General features: G+C 39.9%; 1 protein-coding gene across 1 annotated transcript in view; it reads left to right on the top strand.

Moving 5' to 3' along the window:
- IGLON5 (IgLON family member 5) overlaps window positions 1-20,516 on the top strand; it is a 245,680-nt gene that overhangs the window by 210,259 nt on the left and 14,905 nt on the right. The window contains exons 4-7 of the mRNA XM_072425905.1: window positions 3,128-3,247; window positions 12,554-12,685; window positions 13,189-13,309; window positions 14,047-14,198. Of these exons, the coding sequence (XP_072282006.1) occupies window positions 3,128-3,247; window positions 12,554-12,685; window positions 13,189-13,309; window positions 14,047-14,198 (525 nt within the window). The remainder of the gene's footprint in view (window positions 1-3,127; window positions 3,248-12,553; window positions 12,686-13,188; window positions 13,310-14,046; window positions 14,199-20,516) is intronic.

The following is a 20,516-nucleotide window of genomic DNA, read 5'->3' as shown; positions in this document are numbered from 1 at the left end:
TTCAGCAATGATTTATAATTTCTTCTAAAATAATTAAAGCTGAAGTTTAATCTGCTTATATTTTGCTTTCTCAGGGTCCTATATCCACTCATTGACATTCTAATTAGATTTATAGATAAAATCTTTCTGGTTTCATTACTTTTTTTAAACCAAGTGATGTCATTACTGCATCTCTGTGCAATAGCTAATAGGAGGGAATAGCAAGGGTGCCGTGCATAATTTTTGGAAACATCATCATCAAAGCACCCTCAGTTCTGTTAACCTACCCAGTGGGTGCCCTAGGTGACCCAGTAGCCTTTCTTTCTAATCTGCCTGGAAGCGCTGGGTGTCAGGCACAAGAGCAGGCAAAAGCAGGTCAGGTAGCAAGCCAATGTTGGCAATGTGCTGGCAGACAAAGTACAGGAATGGAGATCGGAGGTAGGTCGGCTAACAGTCAAGGACCGGCAATGTACTTGTGGGTTCAGTACAAGGCAGTTGGCAAAGCAGGTCTAGGAACAAGTCAAGGTCATGAAGGGTTGGATTAAGTCCATATAAAAGTAGTAGTAGGGTGACCTACAATTTGGGTCACCCCAAGTGATCCAAAACACAGGTCAGGGGCATACAGAGCTGAAGACCAGTCAGCAAAGGCAGAAAGACAGGGAATGCATTTAAAAGACCTCTGGCACCAGTTAGGTTCCTGGGTCAGTACAGGGACACGCTCATCCCTACATTAGGATGCACATAGGGGTGCATGCTTGGCTGCGCAATGCACATTCACCCATCTATGGGCACACACAGGTGCACACACTCAAACCACGGTGACCTTTTACTACAGTTCTCCTCCCAATGACTCTCAACTCAGTGAAGTTTTGTGCTAGTGGCCTGGAATGGCCATTTATGCCTCTGAAGGCAAGGTTTTTCTGAAGAAGAACCTCCTTCAGCTCTGAAAAATGGTGGCGACCTATTCCCCAAATAGCTTGGTACTTGGAGTGCCTCATCTTGTCTAAAGCATTTTGCGTCTTACAGGGTAACTGAACTTAGGTACCATAGATAGGCCAATAGATAAACATACTTACCATGGCCACTTTGCCCCTGGCTCTGAGAAATCATTCTCAATAGGACCTAGAGCTGGAAGTAGACCTGATGCCCCACCCAGTAGCTTGGCACTGTTTGTTTACATAGGAGGGTCAGAGTCTGGGGCAAAGTGAGCCATGGTAAGTATATTTACCTAATGGCCCATTCCAGATGGTGAGCAACATTTACATTTTTTACCTAACAATGGGGGCAATAGTCACCAGGATGAATAACTTCAAATTCAAATTTTAACCACAGCTAAAATGAAATCTTTTGCCCAATAATATAAAAGCATATTGACATAGCAGGCAGGTACCAGATAGATCCAGAAGAACTTCTTTGGTGTTGTGATTCCCAATAATATTCCAATGGAAAGGGTGAAAAATGAGTAGCCCGGGGGCGCTACAGAAAAAAGGATCCGTGGTGATTTGTAGGAAACATAACTCTGCTATCCATTGAGAAGAATGTCACCCTTACAGATACCCTAAAAGATCACTTTTGTCAGTTGACAGTTGTCAGTTTGTCGGTTGACCTTACTATAGAGGCAGAAATTTCTAATTGCTCAAGGAACCCCTGGCATCCTCTGGAGGAACCCTACGATTCTACGGAATACTGGTTGAGAAACACTTAGGAGCACAGGCTCTGAGCCATGCTGTCACTTTCCTGAATATGACGGGTAAATGATAAAATTGGCTAAGCAGAATTATTAACAGATGGGCTAGCAGGACTTATATGTAATTTAGTTGTTTGGCTTTAAGTGTTTTTTTCTCCGTAATAGAAACAGATATAAATCTGTCTCTGGTCTGACGGAGTGAAAAGCAGCAGCCGCACTCATACAGCCTCACAGTCTGTGGCATGACATCATAAAGCCAGCCAGGCTCTGCCATAACCACAGGCCCAAAGTTTAAGTGCTGAGGGATTAATACTGAGCTCGGCTCTCATTACCAGGGAGCAATTATGAATCCCAGAGGACAGTCCAACCGCTTATAAAACAGCACTGAAAAGCCACTCGCCTCAGAGCAAAGCGGTCATGGATCTAACCCCCCATGGGGAACAAGACCAGGCCTATATGTTCCACCCTTACAGTGCCGGGTGGACCACTCTGATCGTCAATCATGGCCTATAATACTTGACTTTGCACACATATTTTCTTGTAATGTATTGGGGATCATAAATCCAAAAATCTTCCAACACATTGGAATTTTTTTATTTATTGAAAATAATATTTGAAGGGCGACCATTTGCATAGCAGAGGAGTTGGTGGTATGGGCAAAATGCCCATATAGACTACACTTGACTAGACTTAAGATTATAGATCCCAAGTGTTTGTTGGCTTTTTAGTCAGCCACATGGCATTGAGTGGCTTTGCCAGGTATAAATGTAACCAAGATTCCCTCCTAAGCCATTTTGCTCAACTTTATTCCATTGAATGTCTATGGGGCAATTATAAACATTTCAACCATTACGGCCCTTTTGCACCCTTGCATGTGCTAATTCATGCAAGTGAACTCAGTTCAGTTCTACCAACCTCCTAATGCACAAAAAAGTCAACAATCCAATGCACCACCATGCAACGTGCTACAGCATGGGTGTGTTTGGATTTACTTTACATGGGCTTTAACATGCCATTCCCAATGCATGTAAAAGCCATGTCCACCATTCACCATTCAGAAAACCTGGGGCAATAGGATTTGGCTTCTGATTAGTTGTTATCAATTGCTGCACTCCTAATTCGTCCAAAAAGCTGTAATCAAAATCAACGTATATTTGCATCAGATAAAACTTATGCCAAATGTGCATTCATGGCATGTTAATTTAATTGAATAACTTGTGTTTTTTTGTATAATTTATCTTAATGATATTTTGTATATGACTGTTTTGTGTGAATTTTTAATTGAAATTAAATATACAGATTGTTTATATTGGCAAATACAACCGTGAATGGCATTTCAGCAATAAATACAACTTTCAAGCTGGTGCCAACTATTGTTGAATTCCCCCACCTCTCCCAAATAAAGCATTGTTTAGTGTCCATGTAATTGAACATTGTATACTTTATTTTTTTTACTTTTAGTTCCTGCAAAAATAGTCAACATCTCAACCAGTGTCACAGTAAACGAGGGGAGCAACGTCTACCTCACATGTCTAGCGGTGGGAAAACCGGAGCCGACTGTCACATGGAGGCAGCTCAGAGGTAAGGACGTCCTGTACCCTTACCTCTAGTTTGGAGTGACCTGTATGACAAAATAAACTCATGATAAAAAATAAATGAAACCTTACAATACTCACAAGTCCAATGATTATCCCAAGTTTTTGTTAGAAAAATTTTAAGGCCCAATCGTAAGACCCAATACATGGTATTCAAAAATGGATGTTAACGCAGACACGTCCATTGGCTGAACAACGACGACCTTCACAAGTTCTTAGATAAAAAAAGTCTTGTGAACTTTAGGGTATCCATGGAAACAAAAAAAAAAAATGCAAAGCACAGCACAAATGCAAACAATTATCTTGTTTAATAGGACTGTAGGGTAATGTAGTAGGTTAGATACTGCAGGCATAATATGCATTGATGTAAACTGGGTCCTTGGATTTTAAAGGTTAGAAATGTCAATTCTAATTAGTAAACACTACATTGTGTGAACGGGGATTAAGTGTGGCTGGGCTACGCATCTCAAAAATTCCACCGTATAAGAAATGTCGCCAAATAGACGTGCTTGTCCTTATCAACTTCAACAGGGCTTTAGGAGGCTCGAAAATTCGCTACGCATAAGCTACTTTATATGGTTGGGCTCTGCTGGCCATATTTACAGCCTACATATAAAGGTCAATAAAAAAGGGAATATAACATGTTAGGATAGGGTAACATCTTCTCATATTATAAGGAAAGTGTTGTGGACAGAGAATTAAAGAGGAAGACAAAGAATATCATGTGCAATGCTGGGCCATAGTATGGTTTAATGTTCTATGTATAGAGTTATGGAATCATATTATGGTCATCCATGTTGGCTTGTAGTTTTCTATATATAGAGTTTTATTTTAATTGTATCATGGGGATGTCCAATAGTCGGTCATTTTGGGGGGTGTAGTATTCTCCATATAAAGTAGCCATTTTTAACCAGGATGCCTATTGTTCCTCTAGTACTTGTTAAGGGTTCGTTGAGCTTTGGCTGACTGACCTCCCATCGGATGGTGCCTGTAAGTAGTTTTTAAGTTCATCACCATTTGGCAGAGCCAGTAGGATGATGCCAGTAATCTTTTAGCTTGTCTAGAAGGGAGGCAGTATGATTAACATGGTAAAGGACATTATTTCCCGATTACCACTTTAATGGGGGCATTCTTCTCATGAAATCATTGTATACAAGTTTTCCTGGAACATGACATTTATGTCAAGGGTTCCTCTGGGTTAAAAGGTTTGGGAAAGGCTGGTACAGAGTGGAAAATAATTGTAATATGATAGTGTCCATTGGTCAGCCTTGTTGGATGTGCAGTGTTCTATGTATAGAGTGTAGTAGAATTGTACTGGGTTGAGTGGTCTGGCATATTGGAGGTGTGGTATTCTATGGTATGTTAAAGAATTGTAATATGATGGCGTCCAATGGTCAGCCATGTTGGGGGTGTAGTGTTCTTTGTATAGAGTGCAATATAATTGTATTAATTTGGTGTCCAGTGGTCAGCAAATTCGGGGGTTGTAGTCTGCTATGTATGAAGTGACAAATAATTGTATTACGATGGTGTCCAGTGGTCAGTATGACTGGGGTTGTAGTGCTCTATGTATACAGTGTAAAATAATTTTATTATGGTCATGTCCAATGGTCTGTTATGTTGGAGGTGTAGTGTTCTCTGTATAGAGTGTAATGGAGTTTTATTATGATTATATCTAGTGGTCAGCCATGTTGGGAGTGTAGTGATTCATGTATAGAGTGTAATAGAATATTATTATGTTGATGTCCAATAGTTGGTCATGTTGGAGGTTTTTTGTTCTCTGTTTACAGTGTATTAACATTGTATTATGATAAATTCAGGTGGTCAACGCTAATGGAGGTCTGGTGTTCTATGTATAGGAGGTATTAGAATTGTATTTTAATGGTGTCCAATAGTCGGCCATGTTGGGGATGTGGTGGTGTAAATATAGAGTGTAAAAGATGTGTATTATGATCATATCCAGTGGTCGGCCATGTTGGGAGTGTAGTGATTTATGTATAGAGTGTAAAAGAATTGTAATATGGTGATGTCCAATGGTTGGTCATGTTGGAGGTTTAGTGTTCTTTGTATACAGTGTATTAACATTGTATTATGATAATATCCAGTGGTCAGCCCTAATGGAGGTGTAGTGCTCCATGTATAGAGTGTAAAAGAATTGTATTATGATGGTGTCCAATGGTCAGCCATGTTGGAGATGAAGTGGTCTATGTATAAAGTGTAAAGGAATTGTATTATTATCATATCCGGTGTTTGGCCATGTTGGGGGTTTAGTGATTTATGTATAGAGTGTAATAAAATTCTATTATGGTGATGTCCAATGGTTGGTCATGTTGGAGGTTTAGTGTTCTCTGTATACAGTGTATTAACATTGTATTATGATAATATCCAGTGGTCAGCCCTAATGGAGGTGTAGTGCTCTATGTATAGGAGGTATTAGAATTGTTTTTTAATGGTGTCCAATGGTCAGCCATGTTGGGGATGTAGTGGTCTAAATATAGAGTGTAAAAGATGTGTATTATTATCATATCCAGTGGTCGGCCATGTTGGGAGTGTAGTGATTTATGTATAGAGTGTAAAAGAATTGTATTATGGTGATGTCCAATGGTTGGTCATGTTGGAGGTTTAGTGTTCTCTGTATACAGTGTATTAACATTGTATTATGATAATATCCAGTGGTCAGCCCTAATGGAGGTCTAGTGCTCTATGTATAGAGTGTAAAAGAATTGTATTATGATGGTGTCCAATGGTCAGCCATGTTGGGGATGAAGTGGTCTATGTATAGAGTGTAAAGGAATTGTATTATTATCATATCCGGTGTTTGGCCATGTTGGGGGTTTAGTGATTTATGTATAGAGTGTAATAGAATTGTATTGTGAACATATCCAGAGGTGGATCTGGTTGATGGAGTAGCGTTCTATTTTCTATGTAATACAATTTCATTATGATTATGTCCAGAAGTCATGTGTTCTTTTGAAGTTTTCTATTGATTCATGACACAAAAGCATTCTTTGAAATTATTATTCAAATGATGCAAATGCATTATGGATTTTACAAAACAAAGTGACTTATAGCTCTTCGCTCAGCATGTGCAGCCCCATTGTAAAGACACAGAGCACATGTGAACGTTGTAAAGCAATCGCATATTGTGTTCACATCTGGATTCTGGATTAAAACAGGATATTGTTTTGTGTACAATATGGTTAGCATTGTAGCAAAATGCTGACTGCCTGCAGCTGTGATCTCTTCTCGTACAGGATGTTAGCCGAACAAGATCCGCTATGTGTGGAGCAATGTCCCAGATTAATTTCCTAACACGCAGCAGATTTGGGTAAGCGCAGGATTTTGTGCACTATTAGCACTAAATGGATAGCATAGGATTGGATAAGGGTTAGGAAATGATTAGTGAGGACGGTGCAGGTGGTATCCAACATGAATTGTAGACATTTCCCAGCATGCCAAAAAACTGGTCCTATTTATTAGGAATTAAATTATATGTTGCAAGGAGGAAGTGGGGCTGAATTTAGGGATTTTTGTAAAAGACTGTTACCATGACTTTGCCTAAAGTTGTTGATGCCAGAGATCAGTTGTATCATGCCTGCACTTCATAATACCCAATGAGAGCATAATAAAAGCGATAATTGATAGCTAATGCTTCTACCTCCCGTAGGTACGTTCTTGTGCTCCACCATCACCCCGAAGACCTGCAAGAGCAAATAGCCCTATGTAAGCTTCATAACCTTGTGCTGGAGCTCCAACAAGGACTAATGTCCTTCCCAGTATTGGGGTCAAATGATTGGGGGCATAATAGATGGAGGGGGAAAAGTTTCCTTGTTCCTCTATCATTGGAAGTACCAACCAAATAAAGTGATGGGAGAGAATAAGACATAAGGGCTATCAAGGGAACTTGCCACTTTGCACTCTGAATGGGATACTGTTGCAAACATTTTTGGTATTAAAGTCTTCAATAGATCCACATTGCCTAACAATTTTATTTAAAAAATCTGGAGATAGAATATTCAACCCTTTCTTATCAAAAAATTATTCCAATCTGGTATCTAGGTATACATGTATATTATCCATTGAATATATCAATTGTTTATCTGGTTACTGCCATACACCCATCAGAGAAGCATTCCTTAACAACTGCCAGCCAATGGGAACGCCAGGGAATACCAGGGAGTGCACCCCAAAACCACCATCCAATGGAAGTTTCCTCTGCTGCATGAGAGCAGTATTACCTTGCATTAACTTGTGTATTTCCTAAGCTTACTATGGAATGGCTTGGAATGAGTGATTTTGGCAAAACTGATTTGTGATTAGCAAATTCTTCATAATTGTGCTGTAGTGTGTCCTTTTTTGGGAAATGGGAAACTATGGTTAAAGTAGTCTACTTTATTGCTGGGCTTTGTATTGATCAAGAGTTGTTGTTATTTTAGAATATTTCACTGTTACTTTTTTAAAGTAAAGTAAAATAATAAAACTATAAAAGGGACATTTTTTGATGCAAAAACCCTTGGGAGCAATTAAACACCCATTGATTTCCCCCCTAATTTCCTCATTCTCATTGACTCCACGCAGATTTCCTGATTTTCATTGATATTTTAAGAAGATGAAAACTTTCACTTTCACTCATCAACAGGAATAATGATCTGTCATATAATAGATCGTCCAAGAGTCTGATGAGAATGGTCTCCTGGCTAACGAAGCTAATAAAAATGTCTACACCGATGAAAGATATGCCAGTCTAATTAATAGGGGACTTAATGTATGGAGCCCTTGTCCTCACAAATAAATCTAATTAATACATTTCTGTACAATCAGACAGAGTAACCCCTGTTCCAGAATCCAACACCGCCAACACCTTCAGTACATGTGTGTCTATGTCCACTTCCTATGTCTACAGGTAGCACAGGTTTAATAGGGGAGAACGAGGACATTTTGTGGGATCTTTGGCATACATCATTGGGGGAATGTACAAGCAAAGACCAAACTTTGAATCTCTGGATGTCTACATGGCATATGGAAACCATGAAATAAGTCCTACTTTATCCAATTGTTAAATGAATCCACCTGCCATGTTATCCAACATTTTTATTTGTTCAGCAATCAAATTAGTAAATTTAGCTGCCCAGTGGAGCATCTTGTAATTAAAATTGTGATTTGGCCTTTACATTTGCCCTTCTGGGTGGTATGGTGGCTTGCAATCTTTATTGTGCAGCTCCAGAGTCCCTGGTTTGAATCTTAGCCAGGTTCCTCCAAGGACAATTATTCACATGTACAGCACTCTGCAATATATCTGTGTTATATTAATGAAAGCTAATAATATTGATTGATGTGAATGGTCCATTTATATTATTGCATTGTTGTAACACGTTGTAACCATAGGGTAACACAGTGCAGTGCCATTCACCATTTCTTTTATTAATTAATAATCCGATTTTTTTATGAATTTTGCCCTTTCTTAGTTCCTATGAACAAAAAAAAAAAAATCTTAGGTTTAGGTCTTCTTTAATAACAAAAAAATACTGAACACCAAATGCAGTCCAATCTGGCCTTTAAAATACCAAATTTGCAAAATGTGGCATGTTTTGGTGATAATGGCAAACAAATCGAAAGATCCCTAAATGTTCTAAAAATGATAGATCGGTATTAATTCTCAAGGCATCTGTTAGAAACGCAATGCAAATACCACATGTTAAAGTGCATGCATTAACCTAAAGTGACACAGCAGTCTAAATGGCCCCTAATGGACTACATGAAATCCATTTTCTACAGAACTGGGAGGTCTCCTATAGATATTAATGGGAAAATAATGTGCAGCAAATATGTTACAGGTGGAACATGTTATAAAACGATAACCCGCAGACTTGAGATAAGGCTGAATGTGGTCACCTATGGATGCGAGGTTTTAATGGATGTGCATAAGATGTATCCCTTCTGTTGCTTTTCTCCAGCCAGAAGAGAAGGATGGGGGATCCATACATCAGATAGAGGACAGCGGCAGTGTGATGCATTATATTCATACATTATCAAGCAGCCATCTCTTTCTTGATGTATTAGTGTAATGCATTAAGCGTATACATCATCTCAGGGCCGCTGACTTCGATGTATGGAGTAGCAGGCTTGCCAGGAAGTTAGGAGGGCCAGTTAGATGTGGGCCAAGAATAGGATAGGACTTCCCATTCAATTTACTGCACAATGCGTGTGTTGTATGAAAGTAGGGTCTAGGTTTATAGCTAGGCATGTAAATACATTTCCTGTTGTAGATTGACAAAACTCACTACTAGGATAGTTACCCTAGGATGCTTTTATCTCTATGGCATTGGTGTTATCCCTAAGGCTCATTGCTATGATAGTAATTTCTGCGTATTCCACTATATGATGAAATGAAAAATAGGTGTCACATCCTTTTATTTCATCACATTCATTGAGAAAAGAGAACTCTCATAAAGGGATATAACGTTGGGGATACGGTGCCTCCTAGTGGGGGGTCTGGTTTGCACAAAAGTGGTATGAGCCCTGAGAAGGGCCAGGGTACAGAATCTAAGCAGCAGCCAGGTCTTCTCCAAAGCCTTTAGTGGTGAGGAAGTTGCGCTGATGGTTACTGCCAGGATGAAGAACTTGGGCACACCAGAGTGGGCAGAATGATGCATGGTACCAAATCACTAGGCAAGTGAATTGTCAAGAAAGGCCGGGGTCCAGGCAGGCAGCAAGCCCCTAAAAGGTCAAGAACAAGCCAGGGGTCAAGAACAAAGAAGTGATCCAGGGGTCCACCGCAGGCACAAGGGAACACAGGAGACACTGGAAGCGACAGGAGGCACAGGTGACATGGGGGACAAAGGGATCACTCCAGACACAGAGGAACACCGTAACAGGACAAGGGAACAGGCAGGTAAACACCAGACTGGGTAATAAGGGGTTAACACGGGAGCTAGACAGGGAAAGCACTGAATTAAACAGCAGGTGTAGAGGAAATGCTCAGCAGAGCTAGGGGGCTCGGCACTAGTGGAGACACATTGTGTCACACAGTCCCCTTGCTCTGCTGAGCATTTTTCTACACATCTGTGTCTGAGAAAGCTAAATAGCCAGGGATGATTAAGAAAGGAAGAATAAATCCAAGCATAACATCAATAAAGTGTGTCAATCAATATAAAAGTTTAGGTAGATTATTTTCAATTCAGCAGTTTCAGCACCTTAATCAAAGTTATCTTCACCTATCATATGTTCACACAGGTCCACTCCACAAGAACATTTGCCTCCATCAGCATTTATGGAGTGGATCTATGTGAATATATGATAGATATATCCTACACTCCAACTGGTCGCAGATTTATGTGAAAGATGTGAAAGATGTGAAATTCCAAGCACACTGGATTTCTGAGTAACAGGATCTGCATTCGTTGTACGTGCCTAAAATGGACCCTTTTTTTTTGTGGCTTGGTCCTCCTTCCTTCCACCTAAACTTTTGGCACCCCAAACTAGAAGGCCAACTTCTAGACAGATTTCAGACTGGGCACATATCCAATTTGAAATATGCTTTTTCTTTTGGCTTTATTTGAAGCGAACTATAAGCCTATTACGTTTCCCTTCCTAAGCCGATTCTCAACTAGGCAATGTGATTTATAATAAAAAGAGACGCAACGCACATCTGATTGTGAAGCACCACAATGCTACCCCACCCCATCGCCTGAATACCCAACATATTGGGCCGCTGATTTCTCTTCGTATCTGCTTGAGAAGCCTGGAACCAAGCTTCTCCGTCTGTGCAAGTACATGTCATTGTTAATCTCAATTTATCCCACCAGCGTGCAGCATCTGAGTGTCTGGACAGAGTTGGATTCCAATACTTTGGCCGCTCCACCTACTGCATTACATAAACGCTCATATCTCACGTACTCCTCTGCAGGCTCACCCAGCATGGCATAGCAATCTCAGCCAAGAAGTGGCATCTAATTTCCCCAGCTTACTGAAACATCCGTGCGTGCCACAGCTTCTACTCTGCAGAAGTGCTAAAGCAGGCAGGCTCAGAGAGGCTGTAAGACAAGATGGCCGAACATACGCCAAACTGGATTTGCTGCTATGCTTATGCAAGCATCAATTTTTTCTGTTGTTTTGACAATTTTCTATGAAAAAGGGAAAATTTACGAGGCAGTACAGAATGGATAGATAAGAATAGATAGATAGATAGATAGATAGATAGATAGATAGATAGATAGATAAACAGATAGATAAATATAGAATAGAGGTATAAAATTATAGAATCGTGCACCTAATTATCAGTACATCTGCCATGACCATTTTCTCTTAGCCTTCCAAAAAAGTCCTACCAATACCTGTTGGTCCACCTAAAAGATTTTCCCATGAGCGGGTGGCAACTGAGCTGCACTGCTATTGAATTAAAAGCAGTGTTGCCACTCTCTTGTAGGCAGTACCTGTTTGCACTACACTAGGAAGGTGGTGGGGCCCGTAGCTTCTCAGTCATCACTTGACCACACTTCGTCCCATCTACTTCTTTCGTCATTGACAGTTGAAAGCACTGCATCTGTGCAGCCACCGTGACATTTTCTATTCATACCAAGAGTAGCCATCATGAAACCATTGCGGTTGAATGAAACAGGAGGATGCTGGAGGAGGTTATATATCCTTAATCCTTCACTGTGCTACTTTGTATGATAGAAGGATCTGAAAAGCAAGGGTTCCCCCAAATCTGACCCCACAGCATCCTTGGGGCTGGTGGCTGCACCTGTACATAAGAGGGTAATCAGCCAAAGCTCAAAAAACTCTTATTAATCCCTGGAGGAACCCTGGTTGAGAATGGCGGCTCCAAAAAAGAAGAGTGGACCTGTATGTGTTATGCAAATTGCATCCAAAGCTGCTTGAGTGGAGTGAAATCAAGAGTGTCCAAAATTTTGCCAAACGTAAATCTGGTCATTTTGCCAAAAGTCCGTCTTGCCAAAATCTCTCAACTGATCTTTACTATTGAGGTAAACTTAGCAACAGAGAAGTACAAATGTAAAATATTTTCAATCAGCTTCAAACTTTTTGGATTTTTTTGAGTATATTAGGTTCAAAAAAGTTTTGGTCAGTAAAATTTTTGAAGTAGGATTCCATCTTATGGGGAAGACGTGGCCTTTAATATTTGTTAACGGCTGGCAGTGGTTGCCCCTACACTTGAGGTTGATAACTTTCATGTTATGTTTCTGTGTTGTAAGTGTGTGTTTGTCTCTCATTCCTACCCGACACCCTTCATTCCTTCCTTCCCTTCCGCCCTCCCCCTCCCACCTTCACCCAACAGACGGATTTTCCAGCGAGGGCGAGATGTTGGAGATCACCGAAATCAACCGGCAACAGGCAGGGGAATATGAGTGCATCACATCGAATGGGGTCTCCGTCCCTGACAGCAAGAAGGTGCTCATTACAGTCAACTGTGAGTGCTGGTCTATGGTGATACATTTTTTGATATTTATGGAATTTATATTTACAAATTGAACAAATGAGAAAAAGCTTTCCTTGTGTGAAGCATGTGTAAATTAGGAAAATTAGATGATCAACCCCATCCTCTTCCACCTCCAAGACTCTCCATTGGTCCGCAAACATAAAGATACCCCTAGCATGTAGAACATCCCCAGGCACCGTGGTTGGTTTTAGGGTGTGGCAATCTGGGCAATTGCTCAGGCCCCCAACTTATCCAGGGCCCTAAATGACAGAACAGCAGGGATTCAGGGAACTTTTTAAGAAAACTTAAAAATTCTTTTAAGATTGGAATCACCCAAAAAGGTAGCGTCAGGTCCCATTGCAATGTGATGATACAATGTGATGACTCTTTGGAGTGTAATATTCACTAATACTAATATAATTGGGGAATTGATTATTCCAAGGTATTCCATATGGGAGGGACCGATCCCTTTCTCTTTTAATTTGATTTGCTAGATCCTCCATTCATCACTGACGTGAAGAACGCCCATGCACAGATTGGCAAACCAGCAATACTGCGTTGTCAAGCTATGGCGGAGCCCCCTGCTGAATTTGAGTGGTTGAAGGATGATAAGCGGTGAGTGCTGCATGTAGAGGTAAATTCTGGTCACATGCCAGAAGGGAATGGGAAGCAGCCAATCAAAATTCAAGTTTGACAAATTGTACCAAGATTCAGCCGATTGTTGAGGGTAAGAACGGGTGTTGTACAATGACTAGGATGTTAGTAGGAAAGTTACCAGAAACTAAACTGCAGTAAGCCTGCGGAGGGGCAGCTAGGATGTCAGAGTGCATCCAGTTGTAGATTAGTCAATTATAAATTTGGCAAAATTGCCTAAATATTGCCCCATATACGGCCAGTATTATTGCTAATTCTCATTTTATTATTGGGGATGTAGAATGCAAGAGAGGAGTGAGATTTCCTTGGTTTTTAAAAGGCTGTGAGCAATACCTACAATCTCTGGCCAGAAGAATCTTTAATCAAAATAATAATAATAAGAAAAAATGCCAAGAGATTCGTCCAATCAGCCTTCTGAAACCGCAATATCTCCTTTGCCTTGGCTTGGCCTTTATTATGACAAATATTGGGAGCAATCATTGTCCAATCCTACCCTGACATGTTCCAGAGCCGACACAGCTCCTCGGAAAACTTTAATAAGTTTTGCAGAACTTTATTTCCCCTCCTATTTGTCTCCAATGACAGATAGAGCACAAGATTTTATTCTCGCAATAAATAATACAGATTGCCGCGCCGTCTGGTACCAAAATGACATTTTCTTCTTCTCTGCTGTTTTTCCCAACCACCGTGGCGAGCAGACTGACCCCAGAGATTGAAGGGCTGAAGATCCAAACTGAGAGAACTTGGTCTGTGCTCCTTTTTTCAAATGTCACCTCAAGGAATTATGGGAATTACACCTGCCTTGTCTCCAATAGGCTCGGAACATATAATAGCAGCGTCCGGCTACTCAGTAAGTAATGTTTTTGGATATTTTTGTATCTGTTTTGCTAACCTAACTTAAGAAATTTTAGGAATCTGTACATCCTTTCTTCGCTGATTAATGTGTATATAAAATGAGAGCAACCGGAGAGGATACCCCTGCCAGAACAGTGTTTATAAGGATCCAAAATAATGACCAATTAGCTTTCATGAAGTGACCTCCTAAGGCATATGGTGATTGCAAATGTCTAGGTCACAAGCAGGGAGCACCTAGCTTAAAATGTACAGAATGTGACAACTTTTACTGATTTTGTCTACCATCTTGTATTCTTTTGGCCACCATTTGGACAAATGTTGCTAAAATCAATAAGACAATTGTAGGGTTTAGGGGATACAGAGGATATTAAGTCACAAGACTTCTTGCAGCCCAGAAAACATGAAACCATCTCACATGTCCCTTGTTTGGCTGTCTGCACAGATAAAATGTAGCTTTGCATATTTATTGTAGTCGCCAAAATATTGTTCCCATAGATATGTTATTAGGATAAGTACAAAGGGAGGAGCCACTATTATATTCTCCAAAAATGTTGGCTTCTAATGGGGGTTGATAGAACCAGAGTTGATAGTCATCTATTCATTCATGCCAATGCAACCTCGTTGACCCCACAATGTTGAAAAAAACTGCAAAGACAACTATTAACTATTTAAATATTATGCAATGATAGCACTTGCATAGGCCCCAAAATTCTCACCACTGAGTAAGTCCCAACAAAGATCTCTTTTCACTCCCAGAGCACAAAAATGGTGGACAGGGATGGTAAGTATAATTTTGAATGGGGAGGGCCCCATAAAAGTAAATCTGTTGTTTGGACCTACATTGGTTCACTTTGGTAATGCTGAAGGTATTGTCTCTTGTGCAATAAAGGCTTCTTACCTTCTTGATTTTACTTTTCTTGAGCTGCACATGAGCAAATGCCATGAAGAATGATCAGTAAACTTCCATGTGCATGTGCAGGAATTACATCATCAATCGCCAGCCAATCAAAATGGCCAAAAATACCTTAGCTCAGGGGTGCCCACACTTTTTTTGGCTTGTGAGCTACTTTTAAAACGACCAAGTCAAAATGATCTACTAACAATAAAAACTTAGACAAGGCAGGGCTCCGCGATCTATTCACATTGCCTTTGTGATCTACCAGTAGATCACGATCCACCTGTTGGGCACCCTTGCCTTAGCTAGAAGAAGCCTGGTGGAAAATGAGGGAGCTTACATCACATCACTTCAGGAGTACAAAGTAGTTTTTAAAGGACATTAAAGTAAAATGAAACCCAACATTTCCATAAGAAATAGGAAGTAATTTTCTGATGGGGATATCCTCTCCAGGGACAACTCTAAAAAAACAACAATTCTAACAATTCTCCTTGGAGGAAAGTGCATAACTCTTATCGCTTTATCAGTATATTGTTTGTGGACCCCAGGGGTAATATATCAAAAAAAAGAAAGACAAAGAGAAAAGACTGGGGTTTTCAGTGGCTAAACTAATTAGTATAAATGCTTATATTCCATATAAGTAAAGCGGTTCAAACTCCTTAGGGGTTGAGCTACAGTTGTCCCCCCCCCCCCCCCCCATTCTATTCCCGCTATGCAAAGTTGTTGTTATGCATGGAGAGACAGGATCACTAGGGGCATATGGAGGTGGTGCAAGCCCTGAGAAGGGCCAAGGAGCAGAGTCTAAGCCATAACCAGATCTCTGATGGTGAGGATGTTGCGCTGCTGGTAACGGCCAGGTTTCAGTCCTTGGGCACACCAAGGTGGGCAAGCACAGTACCAAATCACCAGGCAGGAGGATAGACAAGGAAACCCGGGGTCGAGGCAGGCAGCAAGCAAGAGAGGTCAGGTCACATGCCAGGGGTCAATAGTTGGAAGGAGGTTGGCTGGGAACCAACAGACTGGACCAAGAGGGGTAACACAGGAGCTGGACACAGAAAACACTGGATTAGATAGGAGGTGTACAGGAGCTAGTTCACAGAACTAGGGAGCTGGGCATTGGTAACTTGATGCACAAACACAGAATGGAGTCTGTGAGCTGGCTAAACAGCCGGGGCTAGTAAAGGGGCTACTTCCTGATTGGCTAGCGGCATGGACGGAGCCGATAAAGCTTGGAAACAGAGGCACTCCCAGCATTAGAACTACCCACATGCGCAGGAGAGAGATGCCTGTGCTTTAGTGAGGAACAGGTAACAGGTAAGTGTGACAGTTGTAAAGAAATCACAATTCTTTTTTTTATAATATATGCCATGTAATGTAATATAGTATATATGTAAATATATAAAAAAAAAAAAAAAACATCCAGTCAATCCCTGTATTCTCCCTTTTTTAATATATGATTTTAATTCATCTTTAAAATAATCCCAGGCACAATTTTGTGGTACAACCTCCTCAGGGGCTGTGCACAGTTGACCTTTCCACTCCTAGTTCTTCTATGCAAAGTAGTAAAGCTATATAAATCCTAGTCCTTGTTATGTCATGTTCTTTTAATAAATACATCCCTTTAATCTCCATCTCATGCTTTGAAATAATCTTTAAAATAATCCCAGCTAGAGCAGCAATACATTCTGATAACACACTTATGTCGCTAGTGAATCATATATTAATAATCACAGCGCCATTATCTAGAATTGGTATCATCACCATAATTACGGTTGGCGGTTTGCGGAGTCTCCACAGACCGTGTCTGTTTGTATCACGGACTGCTCCTGTATTCTGCTTCAATAAATCCCCCATTGCAGGTTCATACATATCCAACTTCTGTCAGCTCCCACAATATGTGTCTCTTCTCTTTACCGGTGAAAAAAAGAAAAAGTTCCCATTGGATTCCAATTTTATTTATTTTTCATGCTCATGATTTGTTACTTGGATTTTAGGAAACAAAAAAACAGTAATGGAAGCTGAGTGTAGCCCAGCGTTGCGTGAAAGACAATGATATGATTCCCAGAATAAAAGTCGAGTTGTAGTTATCTGACTTCTGAAATGGGGTGGGTGGGGTTCAAGGTATTGCTAATACAGGTTGGATTGTTACCAATATATAACTCTTGTCCAACTAGACTATTTAAATATTTCTCATCCCAAAGCAAATAGAGAATTACAAAGATAGGAGGTTGAAGAAAGAAAGGGACTTTATTGACATAATAATAAAAAACAATTGTGTGAATAAAAGAAACTAGTTTGTTATATACTCATTACAATCTAGTTATACCAAACCATTATGTCACACATATATAACGATTAGGACAGCATCATATTCAGCAGAAAAATTCATGGTAATGTGATAAAGCCTCTTTTGCACAAGGCTTCAAATTTATCTGGCACCCATATGCTACGCGTTTCGCAAGTGGAAACTGCTTCGGCAGGAGAATAGGGTATATCATGGAAAGAATTAAATTTTTCTGCCAGTTGAGGCTCATCAGGGTTGGCCAATAGAGTAAACCAATATAGGCCCTGGTTCCAGCACCACTTCTATTTCTCAGCCTACTTTAGCCTTCCAAAAGCACTGAGAAAAGAAAAGGCGGCTGATTACCTATGACTCCATAGTGTCACATATATATATATATATATATGACCGTCGAGACAGCATTATGTTCAGCAGGTAATGTGATATAACCTTTTTTAGACAAGACTTCACATTTATCTGGCACCCATAATAACTTTGCATTTCACAGTAGAAACTGGGTGAGTCATTGAGGAAATTACATTCTGTTAGTTTGGTCTACACCAAACCATCCCTCAACTACAGCTACGTGACTATATTAGAGACACAGGAAAGGGAGAAATAACAGAACTCCATCTGAGCTGATGTTGGAGAATATCTCCACAAAAACATGTATCTTTCCCTGTTCTTCTATCATAGCAGATTCTACTTGCGAAACGCGTAGAGTTATTATGTGCACCAGATAAATGTAAAGATTTGGGTAAAATAGGTTATATCACAGCATAATGCTTTCCTGAAGGTCATATATGTGTGACACTATGGAGTTTTATTTAATCAGCAGCCTTGTCTTTTAAAAGGTTAAGTAAGCTAAAAAATAAATTGGTGTTCGAACCAGGGACTTTATCAGTGTGTTCTATTTGCCTGGTGAGCCTCGTGTAGTTTATGGCAGATAAAATAAAACAATAGGCCATCACATTAGGTATGAATACAAAAAAATACCTACAACTGTTTAAAACCTTTTTGGGGTATCATGGTGAGGATTGGGACATTGTCAGCTATTTCTTGTTTTTTTTAGGAAAGCTCACCCCTTCATTTGTCCCAGTGACCATACAAGTATGACCATGCACAATTATTTTTTATAGACACTTTGCCCAAATATAACTAAAAATGAAAAAAATGCATAGCCCCTGAACATTGTGACGTCATCAAATTGCTGGGAAAGTCAATGGGGTGCCATAATATATTTAAAAACAAAATGTAGATTTTTAAACCATGTAAATTATTGAATATGGTCACATGACTATTCTTGTTATATTGAACTAGAAATCAATCAATTGTTACTGATATCCTCCATGCTTATCGATAGTCCCGAGGAAATCTGCCTGTGAAACGTGTTGGCATTCCATATATCAGTCAGCAAATCCCTAATTGTAAACTATGTTCAACTAATGATGTCATATAAACATATGTTTTTTATATTGTGTTGTTAAAGTTACCACATTTTTTGATTTTTTTTAATTACCCTAGCCACTAAAATCCCTTTCTTTCTATCTTGAGTATTATTAAGGTCCCCAGCCTTTTGCTCTTTGCTGTTTAGTTTTTCCAAAGTCAAAATACACAAGAAAATGTTTTTTTTTTTTTTTTTACAAAAAGAGTTCAAATGTTTCACTTGAGTCACATTCTCACAACTCCCTAAACAGCCCTCCCTCTTCCTCAATATTCCAATTACACTATGTTCAATGGCTTAAATTAAATTACATTACATTTTCAAAATTTCCTTTGCAAAATAGCAAAAATGTTCCTAAAATCACTTGTACAAGTAGGATTTTGGCAGTAAAAACTTTTTTTATTTACTGTTAGGGGTTTATTTACATAGCAGTGAATCTGACATTCCCCAAACATTGTTTGGTGCAGAATCTTCCAGATCCCTGCGTTTTCAATGTCAGATATGACTTCTTCACCAGAGCTTTTCTGGGGAATGCTAGACTCTCCATGTTGTAAAAAGACCACTATGTATCCTCCAATCTCATCTTGTGACACCAATTAAGGTCAAATCTTCCAGTGGTGCTAATGACCGCGATAGAAAAAATAAAAAAAAGTTCTAACCCCTTCTGCACTAACAAAGTTTTGCTTGGTGTTGGGTCTTTTCCATGCGAATCTCATTGACTAACACCAGCGTCAGATACTGGGAGCCTCCCAGGCGTCTCTCTTCCTACCCGACTGACGCGTGTCTTGTTCTGTTCTGCATTCAATCCGTCATTTTATGAGCCGTCTTTTTTCATTTATATTTGCTCACCCCTTAAAATGTGAAAAATTCCCTTCGCTGCGATTACTCAGTCAGAAGAATTGGTGGCAGTAATAGAATCTCCTTCGCCATTCATTACGGCTGCTAATAACGTGCACGGTGGAGCCTGGGTCGGTGCCCGCGGGATGTCAGACTCTCCGTCTGAACGCTATTTACTGCCAAGCAGAATCGTGCTGTCCCTAGTAATTGCAGACAGTCCCGGGTCCTGTGCAAACCTAGGGCTACATATATTGTGTCAGCCTTAAAGCTAAACTCCAGATAAAATATATACAAGGAAGCTACTTGGATTTCCATCCACCCAGTCCTGAGGTCTAAACAGTTCTGCCACACAGCAAAGTCCTGACTTGGAGTAAAAGACTTGATCTTTCTCTGCTGCAGTTTCACTTGTAAACCTTGGCTAACTGCTCTTGAAATAAATAGGCTGCTTTAACACAACACACGTTAATTCACAGCAACACGCTCATATTAGAACACCACAACAGTGTTAACTCAGGCTAATTGCTCATTAAGAGTAACTGGATTGGAAGACTAACTGATTTATTGTAACTTAATTAGAATAATAACAGCAGGTTGATCCATATGTTATCATGTAGCTGACATTGACTTCAATGTATAACACATCAATGTCATCTATATACCTTCATAGAGCCCATTGCAAGCAGATGGATCAAACTGCTGCTATCATTCCAATCAAGGTCTGAAAACTCAATTAGTCATCTAATCTAGTTAAATCCTAAATTATAAGATGCTTATCTTACCAACAAACTCATGAAGTTGATATCTATATATGGTTACAGATAAACATATCCCAAATACACGACCTTGATTGGGCCAA

Source organism: Pyxicephalus adspersus, chromosome 11 (assembly GCF_032062135.1).
Source record: "Pyxicephalus adspersus chromosome 11, UCB_Pads_2.0, whole genome shotgun sequence".
NCBI classification, from domain to species: domain Eukaryota; kingdom Metazoa; phylum Chordata; class Amphibia; order Anura; family Pyxicephalidae; genus Pyxicephalus; species Pyxicephalus adspersus.
The sequence above is the reverse complement of the archived record's forward strand: the minus strand, read 5'-3'. Positions and strand labels throughout refer to the sequence as shown.